The sequence below is a fragment of the Streptopelia decaocto genome (assembly GCF_964273445.1).
Source record: "Streptopelia decaocto genome assembly, chromosome: 2".
NCBI lineage: Eukaryota > Metazoa > Chordata > Aves > Columbiformes > Columbidae > Streptopelia > Streptopelia decaocto.
The window spans coordinates 6236831-6258623 of record NC_138655.1 but is presented as its reverse complement, the minus strand read 5'-3'; the positions used below and the strand labels follow the sequence as shown (position 1 = coordinate 6258623).

General features: G+C 42.0%; 1 protein-coding gene across 4 annotated transcripts in view; it reads right to left on the bottom strand.

Moving 5' to 3' along the window:
* Positions 1–21793, bottom strand: part of COL22A1 (collagen type XXII alpha 1 chain) — a 233084-nt gene that overhangs the window by 121344 nt on the left and 89947 nt on the right. For all 4 annotated transcript variants that reach the window (XM_082043903.1, XM_082043901.1, XM_082043904.1 and 1 more), the window contains 7 exons: positions 20002–20125; positions 17724–17999; positions 16636–16716; positions 15915–16028; positions 15336–15380; positions 9310–9363; positions 8535–8570 (listed from right to left, as the gene is read on the bottom strand). In XM_082043903.1, coding sequence (XP_081900029.1) covers positions 8535–8570; positions 9310–9363; positions 15336–15380; positions 15915–16028; positions 16636–16716; positions 17724–17999; positions 20002–20125 — 730 coding nt within the window. The remainder of the gene's footprint in view (positions 1–8534; positions 8571–9309; positions 9364–15335; positions 15381–15914; positions 16029–16635; positions 16717–17723; positions 18000–20001; positions 20126–21793) is intronic.

The following is a 21793-nucleotide window of genomic DNA, read 5'->3' as shown; positions in this document are numbered from 1 at the left end:
AGATTAAGTTAGTAGCTGAGAATGGTTCCCGAGATAAATGGTTCCCAGAACAAAAAAAAAAAATAAGAAAAATACCTGCAGATATTGCACTTTCACTTTTCATTGCTAGGTCAGTTTGAGCTATGCTCACATTATTTTTTGTTCTGCAATAAACTAAGATCTGAGTGCTAAGAACCAAACCCCTAGGAGGCCATGTTTCAACAGCCACTGTCTCCAAGGAACATCAACTACTGGATAGTTAGGGTTTTTTTTGTTTCTATTTCAAATATCAAGTTCAATAGTATCTCTAAACTTGGAGATGTTTTCCTGTCTTGTTACTGTCAAGATGTGGTGGCTGAAGGATCACTGCCCACTTTCCTGGATGCTGATGCACAAAGGCTCCTGGTGCTTACCTAGGCCCTCAGAGTCACCCTTCAGCTTGGCAACCCTGGGCAACATGGGTGGCATTTTAGAATTTTGAGAGTTGCTGGCAATGTCTGAACACCCCAGCAGCCCAAACAAGGCCTTGCTGGAGCACCTTCCCTGCACTGGGCTCAAGGTTTCAGCAGTGAAAAGGACACACACATTATCTCTTGGAGCGATACTTAGTTTTATTTGGAAGCTGCAGGCATAAGGACTAATTCTTAGCTCAGGCAAGCTCAGGCTCCTCATCATGTAAGTGCTCAGAGAGCACATCCTGCTTCCAGAAGTTCAGATGGTTGTTACCCCTCTTTGAAGTGAAGCTGTTTTTAAACTCTCACCTTTGGCCCTCATTGAACTCCACTGCAGCATCCTGGACATGTATCCTGCTAATCCTGACCATGACTTGCAGAATCACCTTCCTGGCTTGAACTTAGACTTGATTCATCACCACAGACCAGTCTGGTGATCTGGACCCTCAGGTGAACCTGTCTACCATCAGTGACCCATCATGCTCCCTCTGTGGGGTGTTCCAGGATAAACCCTGGCTGGTGAGGTCCCTGCCCTGCCAGCAATGGTATCACTCCCAGCTCCATCTCCCGTAGAGCACAACTGATCCTTGCTGCACCCTGACACTCAGGGACCTGACTCCCAAACACCTCTCCCATGAGGACAGGCTGAGAGTTGGGGTTGTTCAGCCTGGAGAAGATAAGGCTCCAGTAAGACCTTATTGTGGCCTTTCAGTTCTTAAAAGGGGCCTACAAGAAAAATGGGTACAGACTTTTTAGCAGAGCTGGTTGCTATAGGACAAAGGGTGATGGTTTTAAAGTAAAGGAGGGGAGTATCAGGCTAAACATAAGGAAGAAATTTTTTTACACTAAGGGTGGTAAAACACTGGCTCAGGTTGCCCAGAAAGTGGTAGATGCCCCATCACTGGAGACATTAAAGGCCAGGCTGGACAGGGCTCTGAGCAACCTGATCTGGGTAAAGAGCTAGATGAGCTTTGAAGGTCCTTTCCAACCCAAACCATTCTATGATTCTATGATTACCATAGTTCCGTGTGTCTAAAATACCGCTTCCAGCCTGAGTCTTATCTGCAACCAAGTCACCCACACAGCCCTCTGGTCCCAAAATGCATCCCTTAAAAATACTGCTGAACCTGCATGTAAAATCAGACTCCAGCTATACCCACGGCTTCTTTTGCAGGCAGATCGGCACTCATTTTTCTTGTACCGCAAGTTACTGGTTGCTAGCCAGCTCCAACCCAGAGGCACTCTACTTGTGCTGATTTGGTAAACCCAGCACTGGGGTAAAAAATGTTGCATGGCTTTCAGGTCAGAACTTTCTTATATTCAGCTGCCGTGGGGCAAAGACAGTACAGGGCTTTGTGTGGATAGACTATATGTAACAGGGTAGGTTTCCACAGCTTTTCCAGAAGCCCTAAAAATGGCAATGACTCCAATTTGGAAGAAAAGTGAGAGAAGGAAAAGCTATGCCTTTGTCTGATGGATCTAGCAGGCAAGATACACAAAGCTTGGAGGCAAAGAGGTTCTCCAGCTTCATTTTACAAGAACAAAGACAAGCTGCTTTGCTCAAGGTCAGCAAATCTGTTGGAGCCAAGTTTTAAGCCTAGCCCAGAACCTTAACTATCTGCCTGCTTTTCTTTTCTATGCTTGGTCTTGCAGTCACTGCATCTCTAATAAGCCAAGCCACTTCAGAGGTTTCATTCTTGTTAGAAATTCTATAACAATCCTTCTGCATTTTTATCAAAGCAAGTCATTACCATGAAAAAAACATTGTTAGGAGAATACAGATGTAATCTACTAAAGTTATTTCTCATATTCATTGCTGCATATGTGCTTATTAGCGTGATAGGAAACAGATAAAGCAGAAAGGGAAAGCTTGGATACTCTTGGAAACACATTAGTGAGGGAAGTCTCAGTGTAAACCATAATGAAACCTTCACCCACCACCTTTGCAGAAGGTGGGTGCTCCTGGTTAGAGTTTTTGCCTCTGAAAGATTGGTTTCCCATTGAAAAATCACAGTAATGATCACTTGACCCGACTGTTTCATAACACCTCTCTTATACTTCCTATGGTTCTTCAACAGCTATAGACAGTGTTAGCCCAAGCCCCGTGTAAACTATGGAAACTTCCATCCCCTCCTGGGCAATGAGGGTGTTAGGAATATTCAAGAATTATACAAAAGTCTAAGAATAGTTACCAGCAGTCAGGTCAAAGGTCCAACTAGCCCCTCTGCCATCTGCAACAGCAGCTTTATGGGAGACTTCTCCAGCCTAATGTCTTGCTTTCACCAGTCACAGTTTGCAGAGACTCACTGACATCCTGAAGCAGACAAATTGTCTTTGAATTGACTAGATGTTTACAGATATCTGTCTTTAATTAACTCATACGTACTTTTTTAAGAACACAATTTTAACCTCCAGAGCAGACCACAAAGAGGAGCTCCAATACCTACTGTAGGAAAAGCAACTTCATTTTGTTCATTTTAAACTTGCCATCAGTTAGTTTGATTTGCTTCCCCTTAGCTTTTACAACAGAAGAAACAGTGAAAAATAATTTCCTACTGATATCTCCATATCACTCAGAGTTCGAGAGATTTTCATCATATCCTCTCCAAAGTCATCACTTTTCCAAGCACCTTCCAATTTGCAGAGCCTTGTCACTACCATCAGCCTTTAGGATGCTAGAGGGGTAGCTCAGCACCATTGCATAATATTTTGTACTTTGCAAGACAAGGGTCTAAATTTTCTTAAAGCCTCTACATTAAACTTCATACGGGGGCATTAGAAGGGCAGGCTGGCTTACGATGTGGATGGCTGTGCCCCAGGAATGCAGACCTAATACTCTACAGAACCTCCCTTGTCAAACATGATTTCCCTGACTTTGATCAAGAGTCACTGAAACCCCGTCTTGCTTGAATCATCTTCAAAAATTCTCTACAGCTGTTCGTTCTGCCCTCTCTGCTCCCTTGCATCTACTTCTCTTGAATCGACAGAGATTTGAAGATTTATGTTAAAACCCTTGCAGGACCAGGCCATCTGGTCTAGCAAATACCCATTTGAATAATCTACAGAATAAACACAAAGCATTGCCTTTCATAGAATCATGGAATGGTTTCAGTTGGAAGAGACCCTCAGGATCATCAAGTCCAAACATAACCTAACCTAACTCTAGCACTAAACCATGTCCTTAAGAACCTTGTCTAAATGGTGATTATGTTATAGAGTTGAATATTTACCCAGGTATAATAATCAGTCTAATAACATAAGTGTGTGCAAAAAAGTAAAGTGAGACAGTTTTATAGTTTGACTCAATGATCTTGAGAGTCTCTTCCAACCAAAATGATTCTATGATTCTATTTATAAGCAGAAATATGATGGGCTACATCTAATGACACAGGGATTAAACACTCCAAATGCTGAAAGACGACAACCAACAGTGGAAATTTAAAACCAACATAGAGTAATGGCAGCTGAATCACACCGAGCCAGGAAATCCATCTGAGAGCAGTTTACGTGAGCACCTGTAGATGAACTATATTATTTTCTTTTTTTTTTAATCTATCCGAAATTACTTGGTCTGCACATGCATGTTTCTGTACATGAAAATCATCCTCTGAGATATTTAGGATCAGCAGAATGTGCTGGAATGTTGCTTGAGCCATCACAGTGAATTTCCTGGTTTTGAAAGTCACACAAGACCTCATATCAACAAGAATTAGGTTTGTAGCCACAGCCGCGATTATCTTTTGGTTTACCACTAATTATGTGCTTAGCATGTTATGTATTCTAATACAAGCATCATTTAGACTTTAACTTAGTGATATAATTGAGGTAATGGCCTGGAGAAGCAAAGCCAGTGCCTCTGCTGGCCCTCGTGGAGAAGACCAGGATTTCCCCTCTGACAAATGTCTCAGACCTCATATAATTGCCCTACACACAATACTTGGCAATAACATGATCGGGCAGGTGTTTGGCACTAGCACAGCTGGAGAGCAAAGCTACAATAAGGGGATGATTTTAATCTTGTCATCTCAGCTTTTCAAAGGTGAGATAACTTGATTCTATCAACACTTAGGATGTGAGCCTTGTCCTTATGGAGTCCACAGCAGTGATTGCGCAGACTACAGGTGTTTGAAGTCCAGCATCTCTGACCCAGTTTCCTAGCACTGGTCCATACGCATTAAAAAAATCAAGGAAACATAAGAATTTCACAGCCAGAGTGAAAACCAAGAATACATGTTCATGCAGCTATTGCAGTGCAGCAGGCAAACAGGAGCCATGTGAATCCTCTCCTTCCAGGTGTTCTCCTATCTGGGAAGGGTTTCATTTCATAGGATCTCTTCTTTTTTTCAGGAGTGTAGATGGCAACTAACATTGCAGGCACTTGCATCCCAGCTCCCTGTGGTGCTGGCTACTTCCCTCTCAGAGGCACTTCTGCTGCCAAGACACAGACATGGTACTCCATCCCCACATGCAGTAGCATATGCAGATCACCTGCATGGCTGATTCCCCCCACTTATAGTCCTATCCCTTTCTGCTGCTGAAGACTCACCTTTTCACATGAAGGCTGATCCTGAAGATGATCTCTTGTGTTAGGGACAAATTATACACAAAGACAAATCACCAAGGTGTTCAGCTCCATTTCCAGCATGACAGCCAGCAGCTCTAGCATCATACACAGGGGAGTTTCCCAAATCAGGAGAACCTCATGGGAGCAGAGAGACTTGCCAGGAGCCCACAGCTTGCATGACAGTAGCTGAGGAGCCCTATGAGCGGCCAGGGGCAACAGCACCTAAGCCCCTACAGCATAAAAGAAGCCCCTGTGGAGAACTGGTAAGCAGGCTGGACAAAGAGGATGCAGTGTGGCAGCAAGTTCATAGGACTCCAGAGAGGTCCCAGTACTCTGTAAGCTGGCAAATTTGTCCCAGTTTTCAAGAAGGAAGACCTTGCTAATTACAGGCATGCCAGTCTTAATTCAGTGCCCATAAAATTATGGAGAAGGCTCATCTGGAAGTTATTGAAAAACACTTGGGAGACAATGCAGTCATTGGTCACAGAGAGCAGGGTTTCATGAAGGGAAAGTCCTGCTTAGTCAACTTAATTTACTTTCATGACAAGGTCATCCACCTAATTGACGAAGGCAAGCCAGGAGATGTGGTTGGATTTGGGGTTTGGCTAAGGTTTTGATACTGCCTCTCACAGTACCCTTCTGGATAAAGTGTCCAGCACACAGCCAGACAAGACCATAATATGTTGTGTGAGCAACTGGCTGATGGGTCTGAGCTCAAAGGGTTACAGTAAATGAGGTTACATCAGGCCTGCTGGTCAGTCAACAGTGAGGTTCCCCAGTGCTCAATTTTAGGACCAATGCTCTTTAATGTTTTTATATATGATCTGGACACAGGAATCAAATATACATTAAGTAGGTTTGTTGATTTTATTAAACTAGGAAGAGCTGTGGACACCTTCAAGGGCAGAAATACCTTACAGAGAAATTTGGATAGACTAGAGAGCTGGGCGATCACCAGTTGTATGAAATTTAACAAGAGCAAGTGCAGGATTCTCCACCTGGGACAGGGTAATCCTGGCTACATGTACAAATTGGGGGATGAGAGGCTGGAGAGCAGCCCCATGGAAAGAGATCTGGGAGTCTGGGTTGGTGGCAATGGTATGCCCTGCCAGCCAAAAGGGCCAACCATGTCCTGGGCTGCATCAAGCACAGTATTCGAGCCAGCTGAGGAAGGTGATTGTCCCACCCTGCACTGGTGTGGCCCCATCTCAAGTACTCCATGCAGTTTTGGACTCCTCAATATAAGAAGGACATCAAACTACTAGAGTGTGTTCAGAGGAGAGCGACCAGATGGTGAGAGGCCTCAAAGCCAAGACTTAGAAGGAGTGGCTGATGCCACTTGGCTTGTCCAGATTGGAGAGGTCTGAGGGGGGACCTCATCACAGTCTACAACTTCCTCAAGTTGGGCCGCAGAGGAGGAGGTGCTGATCTCCTCTCTCTGGTGACCAGTGATAGGACCCAAGGAAATGGAACAAAGTCACATCAGAGGAGTTCAGGTTGGACAGGCTGCACAGAGCTTTGAGCCATCTGGTCTAGTGGAAGGTGTCTCTGCCCATAGCAGAGGACCTGGAATTAGATGATCTTTAAGGTCCCTTCCAGCCCAACCCATTCTGTGTTATTAGGGAAAATTTCTTCAGTGAGAAAGCGGTCGGTCATGGAACAGGCTCCCCAGGGAAGTGGTCATGCTACCAAGCCTGTCAGAGTTCAAGGAGCATCTGTATGATGTTCTCAGTCACACAATTTAGTTTTAGTTAATCCTGCAAGGACTTGATTTTCCCTTATCCCTTCCAACTTGAGATACTCTATGATTCTATTATATAGCCCCAGGCTCTGTTTTTAATCAAGCCAGCAATGTGTAGCTGATATATCTTTGCTCTCCATCAGCAACAGTACTGACACTCAGCCATTGGGCAGACATGGTGCACAAACACTGGGTACCAAACACACTTCCACCAGAGATGAAAACAAGCTGCCTTGGCTGGCAGGAGTACCAAATACACAAGCTGGCTATAAACTCAGGCATCTATGTGCCTACACATTCATTTGGGCCAGCCAATGTTGTTTGGCTATCCCAATCAAAGAAGTTCTGCATATACTGTTGGGTCTTTTTATTTTTTCCTCTCCAATCCAGACTTGCAGACCTATTTTTCTAGGCATGACAATAATACAGATGGAGTGATGTTTTCCGACACTTTTCTGCAGACAGCAAAACACAAGAAAACAAGATCTTGCTTCAACTGCAGCACAACTCACATTGTAAACATCATGTTTCCCATCAGACTGGTGACTCTCACCACCTGCCAACCACGAGCTGTTTTCCAAAGGCTGAATCCTGAGTCTCAAAGGCTAAATAGTGGCTGTCAGTGGGAGGACTGCAAGAAGATGGATGCAGAAATGTGTGCTTTATAGCCCCCATGTCTCTAGCCTGTCTTGATAATATTTCCTGCCATGAGAAACCCTCATTTAGATTGTAATTTCATATCGTACATTACCACTATATGCAATCAATATAGCATAATCATAGGAAGAACAAATGAGAAGATGCAATGGCCATAAATGACATGTTCTCTTCCTTTCACACCACAACCCAATATTATTTTAAATTCCCTGAGCGATTGAGTAGCCACAGACCACCTGGAAAACAGCCTCACAGATTCTTAATCTTATTTTTGGTATGAACCTTGACTTCTTTCCTAATACTTCTATCTATCTCCTATATCCTGCTGTCAATCTTTTTCTTTTTTTCCCCACAACTTGAAATTTCATTTTGGTGATGAAGAAAACACCCACAACTAGGTATGATACAAAGGTATCAAGAAAAAAATCTACTTTACTCCAGTCTAGCTCTGCAGCCTCATTTTGCTGGGGGGAATGGGGAGTTTGAGGCCAGAATTTAGTGGAAACCGACATAATTTTTAATGCAAATTAGTCCAGTCATGCTTCTCTTGTTTCCCATTGTTGATCACCATTGAACTTATTTTCCAAGACAGATAACTGAGCAATTTTCAGTAGTTATTCTGTATCTTCAGTTTTAACCTCAAAGTTTTAGCATCCTGTCCTGCCTAATATCTACAGTAAGAAGATACTCTGGCTTTTGTCTCTCTGGTTATTAATGAAAATATCCAATGAAAAGAAACACTGTGGCAGTCTTCTCATAACCCAAATTTAATCCTGTTGAAAATTCAATAAAGTCAAAATTATACTTTCTCCTTATTTTTCATCCTTCCAGTCAGTTACTTTACTGCATTATCCTCCACAAACTCCCCGCTGCTTACACAAAGCAAAGATTATGATTTCAATTTGATAGCGTTTTGCATGGTCAATGCACAAAGGAAACTCAAAGAACAGAAGGGAAAAAGGAATGAACACTTAAAAGCTTCTCTGCAGAAGGCAGTGTAACATAATATAAAAGTTCTCTACAAAGATCCAACTGCATCACATCCCTTGCATCCTGTGCACCCCAATAGCAACCTCTGAGCTACAGAAGGCAACAGCAAGTTACTCTGATTTAATTAGTTCAATGAAGGATTAGATCTTACCTTTTCTCCTTTTTCTCCCCTGCCATAGGCTCTGCCCTAGAAACAAAACAAAAAAAGCAAAAGGTACATTTGATAGCAAGGATGTCAAATGATACTATAATTATATATTTAGTGTTTTCCTGACACACAGGTCATAGGACAACTACTATAGGGAACGGGGTTTTTTTTGAGCATAATTCCTTGAAAATAATTCTGTGACAAATTAAAATAGAAAACCTATCCCAAATTCTACTGCAGCCAGGAAAACATCTTATTTTCTGTTCTGGGCAGAGTCTGATATTACATTTCCACGATCAAAGATGCCAACAACCCTTATTAGAATTAATTTTACGAAGGGTTAAAAATATTCTTGCATAAATCTCAGTCTGGCATTTGCATTAATTGCAGCTAGAGAAAGCTGTATCTTGGTCATCTGAATTTAAAAGAGCTGGGAGATATTTGCATCTTCTTTGTGTTCAGTTGCCTCATGCTGTCTCCATTGGACGTGCAGCTGTGCTAAAATCAAGTACTCTCAAGTCACATATTTTAATTAGAAGGCCAATACTAAGGCAGTTATCAGGTGAATTCAGGGGTGAACCTATCCATTCCTTCCCACCAAAAACACACCGATGGGTGCCAAAAAAAACCCCAACTTTTCCTGGGACAAAGGCCCAGCAAAGGTAACATATTCAACAGGGCATTTTGACATTGAGAGCAAGTTCTCACCATAAAGTAGAAAACAGCTGCTTGTTTTTCCATCTCCTTACATAAAATCATTCTGATATTTCTTACTTACTGACTCTCCTTTTTCTCCTCTGAGTCCAGGAAGCCCTTGGCTGCCACTTTCTCCCTTGATAAAGAAAGGAGGTGTGTTAATACCGCTGTGTTAATTTATTCCTTTCATTTCAGACATAGAAATAACAGATGACATTTCCTCTTAGAGCTCCCTGTTGGACTGACCTCTGAAGGGTACCATATTAGTGTTTGTATTTTGTGATTGGCTTTCCATCGCTTTGACTTTTTGGGAAGTAATGCAACAAGGGTTTGCCTGAGACTGTGGACACTTCTGGTCCCACCAGTCTCTGCAGTCAAGATTTCAGGTTCTGCCATAGGACTGGGTGTACTTCATTGCATTTATACTGACTTGAATGTCCAAGGTCTCAGACTGATTTTATATTCTATTTTTCATATTAAAATACTGCTAGAAGTCTTAGGAGTGAACTGGCAAGGCAGAGAGCTTCCTCTTGTGAGGTACTTCAAAAATCCTTATTTTCTATTAAGCCAGAAAGGACTTGGAAAGCTGGTTTACATAAGACCTAGAGGGAGCACAGCTAAAATATGGAAAAAATAAACTTGTTAATCCTGTCCAAGACTTTAGAACTGTTTAAAGAAAAAAAAAAATCAACCCCCATATTTTCATTCACACTAAATTTTCATTATCATCTAACTCCTCCCTTCCCTCACAGAAATGTGCAACACACACAGGAGTCACTTTCCCTGCTTGCTTCAATGGAAGAGAGGGAAGGGAACACAGAAAAAAAAAAAAAGACAGTTGAAAATACACAGATTATGATGAGTAGAGGAATTAAAACTGGAGAATTTAATACATAGGGAGGAAAAGAGAAAAATGCTCGATCAAAAACCAAGCTAAACTTTTTCTTCACTTGTCTTTTAAAAAGGACATGGGTGAAAGGGATAAAGAATCTAATTTCAGCAAGCATCATTTCATAAATATTAACTAGAAACAGAAGTAAAAGCAGTGCAAAAAACAAGTGTGGAAAAAAATACCTGCAAAACATTTTTCACATGCCACTCTGCAGCCATAGGACTGGAATAAGGACTAGCTGAGGATATACCCGTTACTAAGACTAGTTTAAGGATATAGGAGGTTCTGCCAGCAGAGTTCAATTCCTCTAGCATCAGGAGCTGCCAGAAAGCAGAAGGCTCTGCCCACACACCTCTACCTGGCTCCTGCCTGATTCTCACCCTAAAGGCACATACCAGAAATATGCTGTGCTGAGCTCCCCATCCATCACTAACAAATACAACGTCCTTTCCTATTTATTCCTCCTATTGTCTTTTGTTTGTAGGGAGTTTAGGCACTTTGGACTCAGTGTAGACATCAAGCTGAAAAAGTCTCAGATGTAGAGCAGGACCCTCCAGTGCCGCAGCAGCAATAAGTCAAATGACCCCAGCACACGCCAAATCTTCCCACAGGGACCGCAATAAGAATTAATTTTGTGGCTCCATTCAATTTGTCCTGATCTATGCCCCCAAAATGTGCTTAGCTGTACCAGACACTGAAATATTTGTTGGGATCCTGCTTTCTTTCCCTCAGAAAAAGACAGGCTTATGAAAGAACAAGAAATATGAAAGTTTCTTTGTTTAACCTTTATGAGCTTTTTGCCAAAAGAGAGAAATCTCACAGAGCAAGTAGTGTATACGCAAAACCAATGTCACGGTCAATTCAAGTAACCTATGGCAAAATTAGCAAAAGTTTTTTATGCAACCATCTCTTCTAATTCACTTAAAGCATATCAAAACTCCTTTCTAATTTAGAGAAAAAAAGGCATCCCGCTATAACATGTCTAACACACTGGACTTCACAAACCTCCCAAAGGCAGGTAAGCAATGTCATTACTATCATGTGGACAAAAATGGATCTCTCAGAGAAGTAATTTACTCAAAACCTGAATCAATGGCAGTGCTGGAAGAGAGCAGAATCCTCTTAACCATCAGCCCAGTGCCCCAGCAAGCCAGCCTGGCTGCCTGAAAACAATACAGCATGCAGAGCTGTTATTCGTGTCTGTAATTTATCAACAGGACCCCAATTCAGGCATGTTAGTCAATTTTTCCATAGTTGTTTCCCATCTCACTATTCTCCAATACCATCTCTTACTGTATCTCCTTCTAAAACATGCACATTGTGTCTCTCTGCATTACCCAGAGTTTGGTAGCATAGACAACTGAGGCAGAGGTGCTCATCTCTGAAGGATTTTATTTTCACTTTTTCTAATAACTGCAAGTACTCCTGCTTTGTCCTGCCTTTAGAGACTTAAATTAGAGAGAAACAGAAACTTGTTATCTTCCCATACTAGTTATACACTTCAAATATTTCCACTGGTCAGATGGTATTGTAAGAAAAGCCTGTCCAAACCTCCTCCTCTAAAAGAAGGAATATGCTGTGGGAGCTCAGGATGGCAAAGCCTGAACACCAGTCTCTCTGTCTTCAACCCAGATAGGTAAAATCTACATTCACTTAACAGACCTTCCAACTAAACATCTTTTTTTAAGAAAACAGAAAGAACCATGTAGCCATTATTCTTTCTTTGAATAAAGAATGAAAAAGCCTCCAGCAACTACTGGTCTATGGTAAACAAAATAAAACCAAACCCAAAACTGTCTTAGCTTAGAGAAGGAGCTTCACAGTCCTCCTGCCTTTGTGAACCTCCTGAAAGATCCCTGTTTGGGGGAAAAGGGTTTGTTTTGTTATTTTAACACTGACTTATTTCCCTATCTGTATCCCCTGGTGGGACTCATTTCTCACGTGACACCCACCAGCTGTGTGTTGTTTTTCTGATACGGCTGAACCAGCTGCTTTCTTGAATTCTTATATGAACGTATAGTCTCACACAATGCATTTCTCACTATCAGCCTGTAAAATAATTTCAGATAATGCTCAAGTACCTCAGCCTACCTAAACATCACTTGGGCTCCAGTTATTTAGGGGTAGATTTCAGCTTTGCAATTCATGACAAATAAAAGATGCTCAGCAGTGATGACGTCTATAGAGAAAAATTAACTTTGACTTAGAGTCCTGATGCCATTCTGTTTCCACATTTTTCTGATAATTTCTTTCTTTGTTCATTTGTTTACTCTCACCTGCTGTTAGTCAATTAATGCCTGGTCTTTTCTTATGCTGTACTTGCTTGCTAGTTTGTTTTAATTAAGAATACAGTGGAGATCTTATGATGTATTTTTAAGTGTTTCTTGAAGTCCCGGCTCTTGGATTCAGGTAACAAATGGAAAACTTTGATATTTGTTACCTTAATAAAGCTTTAAAGCCCTCCTCATTACAAGAACGAAGCTTTAAAACACAACCCTTGCAACTTAGAAATGAGGAAACAAGTTGAATGATCCTAAAATATATTATAAACACAACCACATAATGCAGAAGCCACTTTTATATTTGTGGGGCCTTAGTCTTTCCTTAATAAAGTACCAGGTGGTAATACTGGGGAGTTGCAAAGAGCATACACTTTCTTCATCATGGCCAGCATTTTAGCCTGGGTAGCTCGATAATGTTGCAGAGAGAGAGGAGAGAGTTATTAGTTCCTGCACATAGAGCAGAGACTGTGACAAGCTGGTCCTTGGCAATAGCAATGCAGGAACTGCTGTCAAGGGTGTTACATGTTATTTAATCACAACTTTTTTGCAAGTCAGGAGCAAAATCTATTACTTGCCTTATTTAACAGATAGAGAAGCTAAGTCATTTGTCTCAAATCATCACATTTGTACCAAATTATCATCAGAGCCTGGATTTAAATGGCATCATCCCCAGCTCGCTGATACTGTGACCTGCCTCAGCTGTGTACAAATCTCAGACCACTGCAGCCAGGGAAAAGCCACACACAGCTGCAGAGCTCTTCAGCAACCCACCTGCACGAGTGGGACAGCCATTTCAGGATCTGTTAGGAAAACCTGCTGATGCTGTGCTTGGGTATATGCTATTTTGTACTCAACTACTATCTCCTGCAACCCAGCAACATGCAATGTTACACTGTACAGACATCCTCACCAACACATAGACCTTGTCAAAGCAGCGAAAGACAATGGGATGTTGCTGCAGGGTGTTTTTATTATTATCATCGTCATCCTTCTGCAACTTCATGGCTCTGCCATTCTTCAAAGCGCCCCATCATTATTTAAGCTGTCACATATTAAAATAGAAAGTTGCTATTTATATATGTGTGGAAGCATAAGGAAACATTTTCTGCAGTTTCAGTCAGGCACATCTGAGCATTAACAAGCCCATGTTCTTTCATGCCAGCAGAAAACATACCCCAAAACTTCTCCCTGCATACAGCAGACCAAGTCTTGCCAAAAAACCCACAACACACTGCTGAGGATGTCTCAACACATTGCTGATGTCTCTTCTAAGAGCCAGAGATTTCTCCTTTCCCCTCCCACAGTGTTTCTTAATAAATGAGCAACCTTTAGTGGAACACAACTAGTTTATTCACCAACAGGTATAAATTCAGTGACTGAATTTGCAGACGTTATTCAGATGAAAATAGGTTTGAATAAAAATTGTTCCCAAGCATAGAATAGAATCATAGAATCATTTAGGTTGGAAAAGACCTTTAAGAACATCAAGTCCAACCATTAGCCTAACACTGCAAAGTCCACCACTAGACCATGTCCCTAAGCACCTTATCTACACGTCTTTCAAACCCCTCCAGGGATGGTGACTCCACCACTGCCCTGGGCAGCCTGTTCCAATGCCTGACAACCATTTCCAAGAAGAATTTTTTCATAATATCCAGTCCGAACCTTCCCTGGTGCAACTTGAGACCATTTCTTCTCATCCTGTCACTTGATACTTGGGAGATGAAACCAACCCCCTCCATACTTCATCTCCTTTCAGGCAGTTCAGAGATCAGAAGGTCTCCCCTCAGCTCCTGTTCTCCAGCTGAACCCCCCAGGTCCCTCAGCCGCTCCCATCACACTTGTGCTCCAGCCCCTTCCCCAGCTCTGTTCCCTTCTCTCAACTCGCTCCAGCACCTCCAGGGCTTTGTTGTTGTGAGGGGCCCAAAACTGACCCCAAGATTCAAGGTTTGGCCTCCCAGTGCCCAGGCCAGGGGGACGGTCACTACCCTGGTCCTGCTGTCCATATTAGTGCTGACAAAAGCCAGGATGCTGATGGCTTTCTTGGCCACCTGGGCACACACTGGCTCATGTTCAGCTGCTGTTGACCAACACCCCCAGGTCCTTTTTCCATCAGGCAGCTTTGCAGATACTCTTCCCCAAACCTTTTCAATCACACACATGGTGAAACTGGGAACCATCAGCAGCACCAGCTTTCACCTCTTCAGTGATGTTGTGAATCTTTGTTTTGTTTGTGTACAAGTGCTCACTCTAAGTCGATTGTCTCAGAGCTCTATTCGTAACCAAGCAGAGAAGGAAAATGTGTATGTTGAATTCACAAAAATGCAAATCGAAGAAGCTTCAAGAATATGCAGAGTAATACAGAGGTTGCACTGCGAAATTTGGAGCAGACATCACAACCACAATCCTACCCTGCTATCTAGGAAGAAGAATACTAAGGAAAGTGGCCTATATTTAATACCATGACTCAGACAATCTTACTAAGGATAACAGATTGCAGCTAATCCTTTAGCTTAGTCTCAGGAAATTTTATAGACTGTGACTGGGAGGCTGCTACCTAACCTATGGATATTGGTGCCGATAAGCAAGGCACAGCACAGAAGCAGCACATGATTTTCCAGGAGACTCCTAAAAGTTGTGCCTGACCTGGTGAATAACACTAACTTGCAAAAACACCAATTTAGAAGCTACTGGAAAAGATTGTGGAACAAGCTTATATTAAGAATGATGTAAAGCAGGAACAGAGAAGCTCAAATGCCAGCCTAGAGCAAAGATACAAGATGGCCAGAGTCTCCTGCAGTCCCAGGCTCATCCAAAACTATCTGAACTCAGTCATGTGCCAAACTGATCCTTCTCAAAATCTTCAACTCCTGAAGTTACTCTGAAACTTGTTGTTGTTTTTATTAAACAAATGAGCTAGCACATATTGCTGACCTTTTGACCTTTAGGACCTTCAGGACCAATTGGACCTCTTTCCCCCTAAGACAAAAAAAACAAACAAACATGATTAGTCAGACTGATCTTCTCATTATATAGCAAAGCAGAGGGGTCAGTCCTACAACAACTGAGGACAACAAAAGCATTTTTAGGTTTTAGTGGAAAACAGACTAAAATTGACATGCTCTGCAGAGCAACAATAATGAAACTGGTTTCTCAGAGGTCCCAGTCACAGCCAATATAAGCAAGCACACTGCTTTTAAAAGCTATGAGATTTTTTCAGATGGCTATATTTACCTCCAGAATCTCTTCCTTTTTATTTGAAGAAGGATGCACATAACTGGGCTGGATAAGAATAACCACTTTGTTTTCAAGGTTGTTACTAGGACTACCAGCATGGTCAAAATCACTGAATCAGGTAAAGAGAAAACACTTTTCCAAAGTGCTTTCCACCGCTGGGTCTTTAAGTGCTTCACAAAAAAATACAGCCCTTTAACTCACTTCCACAGTGTCATACCCCTATTTCCAAACCTATCCAGCACGCCTCAGGTGAAACACGCTCATCTCAACACTCACCTTTTGTCCAGCAGGACAGGAGCAGTTGAAAGTCTTGAGGTGGCCAACTTGCTCGTTGCCAACAGTGGGTCTCACTTCCAGGGGAGGTGCTTCCGTCAGGACTGTCACCTGGCACTACACCCAAACACCCAAGGTCATGACAAAGCTTTTGATGCTAGAAAGCTTATTCTTTCACTCGCTCTAGAGAAACCGCATAGGCATTACTGGATAACGCACAGCTAAACGAGTCTTAGTGAGGAACAAAATCCCGCAAAAGCCGTTCATTCAAACAACAGAGGAAAATGTGGCAAAATGAACGATGAATCTCTTTAACGAGGATCGAGGGGAGAAGAGTGAAAGCAGAGTGGAAGTTTCTAATGAAAGCTGGGCACAGGAAAATAAGCAGCAACTGGTACTGTTTCAGCTCTTCCCAAATAAAACCAGTGGGAAACATGTTGAATATTTCATGTTGAATTTCTGTTGTTCCATCATTACTTCAGGGTTATGTTTTCCCTGACAGTTTGACAAGGAAAGAGCAACTTGGAAACTTCAAATTCCTCTTACTCATCCCTCTGCAGTGGTCCTCTTCTGGTGCTGCTACATTACCAATTATACAGTTAGGTTTTATTCACTATCATTAAAAAATGATAATGTCACACTGTCATGTATTCCCTGGTTTATGTAATAGATTTCAATGAAGAGTGTTCATGTGAAAATGAAGAAATGACAAAAAGAAGCTTACTGGTCCAGAGGGAATGTCACAGCAGGTCTCCAGCTCAGCATGCCGAGAATCACAGTAAATAACCATCCGCTGAAGATCAAACTAGAAGACAAAGTGAGACAATAGTCTCAGAGACAGTAAATTATTAAAAACTGTGTGTCCTTTTGCTTGGATACAAACAGTGCAGATGAATACAAACAAAAACAGATGGAGCTAACTTCATAGTGATTCTGTGGATCCTGTAGTCAATATCTGCCTCTCTTTATCAATAATGGACCAATATCTCAGTATGCTCCAAGAGTGCTGAACTAATGAGACCCTGAATATGCCTATTGAAATTCTGGTGCAGGTTGTCAAGTAAATAAGGAGGCATATTAATTCCCATTTCCTGGCCAAATTCCTGTCTGAGAAGACATATTCTGATGACCTCCATCCTTCCTAGAATTTTGTCTAGACATATTTTTTTTTTCCTGTTATGCCTTGCATCTTCAGACCACTTACCCCTGCATAAGAAATGCTATTAGCACTTTCAACATGCGCATTCCATCCATTGCGCATGTCTCAAAACACCAATCACACACAGATTATACTGGGTTAACACTTCTACTGGACAATCAGGTCCAATCTGCAGGTCTCAACTTCAGTTCAACTGGAGCATGAGTCATTTTATACCAAGTATCTTCTCCAAGGAACTGAGAATATATCATGACTATTCTGAGTTAACAAGCTTTTTTTTTCCCCTGTCTCTTCCCGTCACAGATGGAAACATTCATAATGCCAAGATCAGACAGAAAAAGACCTTTGCATGTGTAGTTCAGTACCCAGTTTGATGGTATTTGTGGATGATTTTGTCTCTGATTTTAACTATGGCACATTTTGGGACTAGACAGAAAGATGAAATGAATTTCTCATTTTTAATCCCTATTACAGAGATACCGACAGTCTCACATAAAAAGACAGCAAGCCTTGTACATGATGAGAAGTAACATTTATGTGATGCTGCTTCAGGAAAAGGGTCAATTACAACATAACCCCCCCAAAAAACATTTGCACTGTGCAATACAATGTTGAACGTTACCCCAGCTCTAATTGGCACACATGGTACTTACATCAATAGGGACACTGTCGTACAAGCGTTTGCCAATCACAGTCTTCCCTTGAATGTCAATATTTTCCCTGTCTTCAATAGGCAGCATCTGCACCAGTCTGCAGTCTATGTAAAGCGAGACAGCCTTTGACTGAATGCTGAGGGCAATTTTGTGCCAGCTACGGTCAAAAAGATCACCGACTCGTGCATTTCGGAAGACAACTCTCACAGCGTCCTTGGTGAGCCCAATGGCATTGTACTCCAAAGCTTTGTTCTCTCCATCCAGTCTGATTGAAACCTGCAAGAAGACAGAAGTAGTTTGCTAATAAAGTACAAAGCCTTCTCCTTCCTCCTTTGCTTGCTTTCCATCGTGACTGACACCCCAAAGTCAGGGATGGTACAGCATGTGGTCAGAAGCCCAAACAAAGAGCAGGGGACAGAGTTTTATGTGCGGTATGAAGTTGAACAGGGAACCTACACCAGTTCTAGTAAATAAGACAGGGCAGAGCACGTGCTTGGATGCAGACCCATGACCATCTAAAGCCTTCTCTTGCGAGTACAATCTTTGACATGGTTTCAGCATACGCCACCTTGATGCCTCCCAGGCAATGCCTGGGCATCTCCCCAAAGGCAGATGGGCAAAACTGAACAGGTTTTGGATCTCTCTGGCCTGTGCTCTTCACTATTTCCCAGCAGGCTCTGTGTTCTTTAGTCCCATCATATGTCCTCAACTGTTCCATGGGGCAAATGTCTCATTGCATGGTATGAAAAACAGTCTGCTGAGCTGTAGCACTGCCCACACCTTATTTCAGTTGCTTTGAACATAAAACTACAGCTACACCACCCCACACTGTGTTGCAAGCTATGGACCAGGCTTCTGAAGTCATTATACGTTTAGTTCATTTACAAATTGATTGCCTCTTTTACCAAAGTCAGGCAGCTACCAACCAGAAGGCAGCAGAGAATGGAACAAAGTGCAGAGCCAGGGGAGCAAACAGTGCGTCTGCAAGCTGCAGGGCTGGCAAGGAGCTTGGCCACATTGGCAGCAAGCTGTGTCTGATGTAAGACCCAGAGTAGGCTGACTCCAGGTCTGACCCAACATCTCCAAGCAGCTGAGCACCGTGCTGGCTGGAGATGCCAGCTCAGATCAGCTTTAGCTCAGAGGTGTCTGCAGTCTGTGAGCTGAGCAGGTCTGCAGTGTAGTGGTCAAACTACTACTGACTGCATGAAACAAGGCTCATGAGGATCTAAGGAGCTTCTGGCACCACAGTTTAAGGAACTTTTGAAAACATTGATGAGACTCTCTGAGTGCTTTTTGCTCTCCATGCCTAAGCAGTTCAGATTTTCAGCTGTCTCCAAGAAATGTTGAGTGATATGCATATTCTCACTCTGCAGGGAGCAGGAATACATGTTAGCACAGTATTTCATTTAACAAAGTGCAGCTGATAATAACTTTCATGGTAACCTTTCCCCATCATCTGAAACTCAGCTAAGTCCTCAAGCTGCACCTATCTTTCACTGTGCGTTCCCAAAATCCTTTTGAATACCAGTCCCAAAGCAGCAATACTGCATTACCTGGACCTGTCAGCTCATGCTAACAGCCCAGTTTAGAGTCACGGGTAATGTCATCAGCACCATGTTTGTACTGAGCAGAAAAACATACAGCCCGTTCAAACTACTCCTTTCTCAAGAACATTAAAACCCCAAAACTACAGCATGTTGCTAAGAACATGCTGTATAGGAACTGACAGCCCTTTTTTACACCCCAGTGGTATTTTTCTTCTCAGAACCTGAGACTACTTGACAAAAAACAGTAGATCAAATTCTGCAGCAGCCAGGACTCAGTATTATGGAGCAACATTAGGTATTACATCCAAGTCATAAGTAGGCAAACTATGATGCTTATATCTGGAAATCTGTGCAAAAACTTGATGCTACTCTGTAGCACATCTGCATGTCTATGTTTTTCCAAACAGACAAAATATTTTCCCTAAACAGAACCACCTCAACAAAACAACCAAAAACTCAAAAGTGGTTTCAAGAGCAAACATGGTATATTTTCTTCCCACTTTCCAACTAACACATCTATCTGCATGCTAACAAGAACCAAGGTCTATGGAAACCTTCCTCCAGGGTTTGAATTAAAGGTAAAGGATTTTCAACAAAATTAACTTAAAGACAAGCAAAGGGATTTTTCCTAGTCCACAAGGAAAGAGGAGTGGGAGTTTGCAGCAAGAAAGCTGGTCCATGCAGCAAAAGAGAATCAAGGCTGTTCTTGCTGGCTGCAAAGGGCCTCGTACCTGTGGTATGCCATACTTGTCAATAATCTGCCAAATATACCAGTCTTCTTTCCTGGAAGCCTTTCGGAATTTGAAGGTAGTTACAAAGGCATATTCGTCAGGCAGACCCTGTGGAAATACATCCCTGGCAAGGGGAGGGGAAAAGAAAGCAAAGGTATCAGGCTTAGCAGTGAAGAACAGAAATTCTAAAACTTTCTGCATGTCCCAGCAGTGCTTCCCAAAAGTATCATATTGTTCCTACAAAATCTGCTGTATTTGGCAGCCTGCAGAGAAATGAACATGAGCTTGTGCCCTCCAGGTAGTTTTGTCCTTAAGGAGCCCTCTTATGTTCCAACGGTGAAGCTCTCAAATTAAATAAGAAATAGTGAAAAACTGCAGTCTAGTATCCATCATGTCAAAGCAATTGGTTTTCACCTGATGCTTCAGTTCTTGCAATCTGTAAATCATTCAGTTCTTCTCTAGATGCACTGGAGGCCTGTGACATCTGACAATGGGCAGGCACACCTGAAACCCTCCATAAATGTACCAAACAACACTGTGCAACAAATGTTGTGATATTTGCCCCAAAACTGTTACTATATCTCATGCTTGCTGAAGGCACGCATTCTTTGGCTGATGGTGTGGAAGAGCAAAAGAACCTTCTCAAATCACACATTACAAACACATTACAAATGCATTAGGCAGAAATTTACTCCATGTTACACCGTGATCCACATGAAGTCTGATGTAACCAAAACCAGCACTGTTTGACTCAGCCCCAACATAAGAAAATACCATAACATGAGCATGCAGGGCTGGAAAGAGGGAATAACTAACTCAGTGTCACTATTTTGTTGTCACTAGTTATTACTGCATGCCTAAGAATGAGAACAAACAGAACAAATATATACCTCCTACCTCCAACTCTTTGGGATTCAGAGGTCAAATTCAGAGACAACTACAGTTTCTACATTAACTAACTTTTTATGGATTTATCTTGTATGGCTTTCTCCAGTCTCCACTTGAACTCAGGTAAAACTATTATATCCACAACATCCTCCTCCTGTTTGTTTAGGACATAGCTCAGTTCTTGTCAGGGACAACACAATTAACCTATTATTTTTTCTATTTTTTATGCCATTCATGATTTTGCAAACTTTGCTTATAATGCCTCTAAACCATCTCTTTTCCCATCCAAAGAGTCCCAGTTAACTTCATTGTTTTTCATGTCCAAGACATGTTTTTCATGTCCAAAACAAAACAAAACAAAACAAAACTACAATGGCAGCAATTAATGAGTAGCGAAACAATGAAGACCTCTTAAGGAAAATTTGATACAGTCCATTACTATGCAGAAACTGTTACAGTGAAAGGCAAAAAAAAATAGCTTTTAATAGTCCTTAAAGCAAAAATCCTCAAAATTTCCAAAATACTTTGTTTTGCAATTACAGCAAAGGTTGAAAACCAGTCTTTCTCAATGCCAAAATATTCAGTCATCTTTAAATTTGTGCTTTGAATTTACTATCTTTTCAGCCAAGTTAAAAATTCAGAAAACTGTGGTTTCACCCACTACTGTGGCTTTTGCTATATAAAATGCCCATGCAGTCTATGCACCATTATAAGCTGGTCTTCAAGCTGAGGACACAAGCATTCTCGGAAGTCTTCCAAAACAAGAGAAAACTGAACCAGGCTCCCACTAGTTCCTTTACAAAATCCTTTCCTTAGAAGAGTAGACAATGCTTTCTTACATCTTGGTACTAGCTATTCACCAACTAGCCCTCCCTGGTCACATATCCATCTCACCCCAGCATCC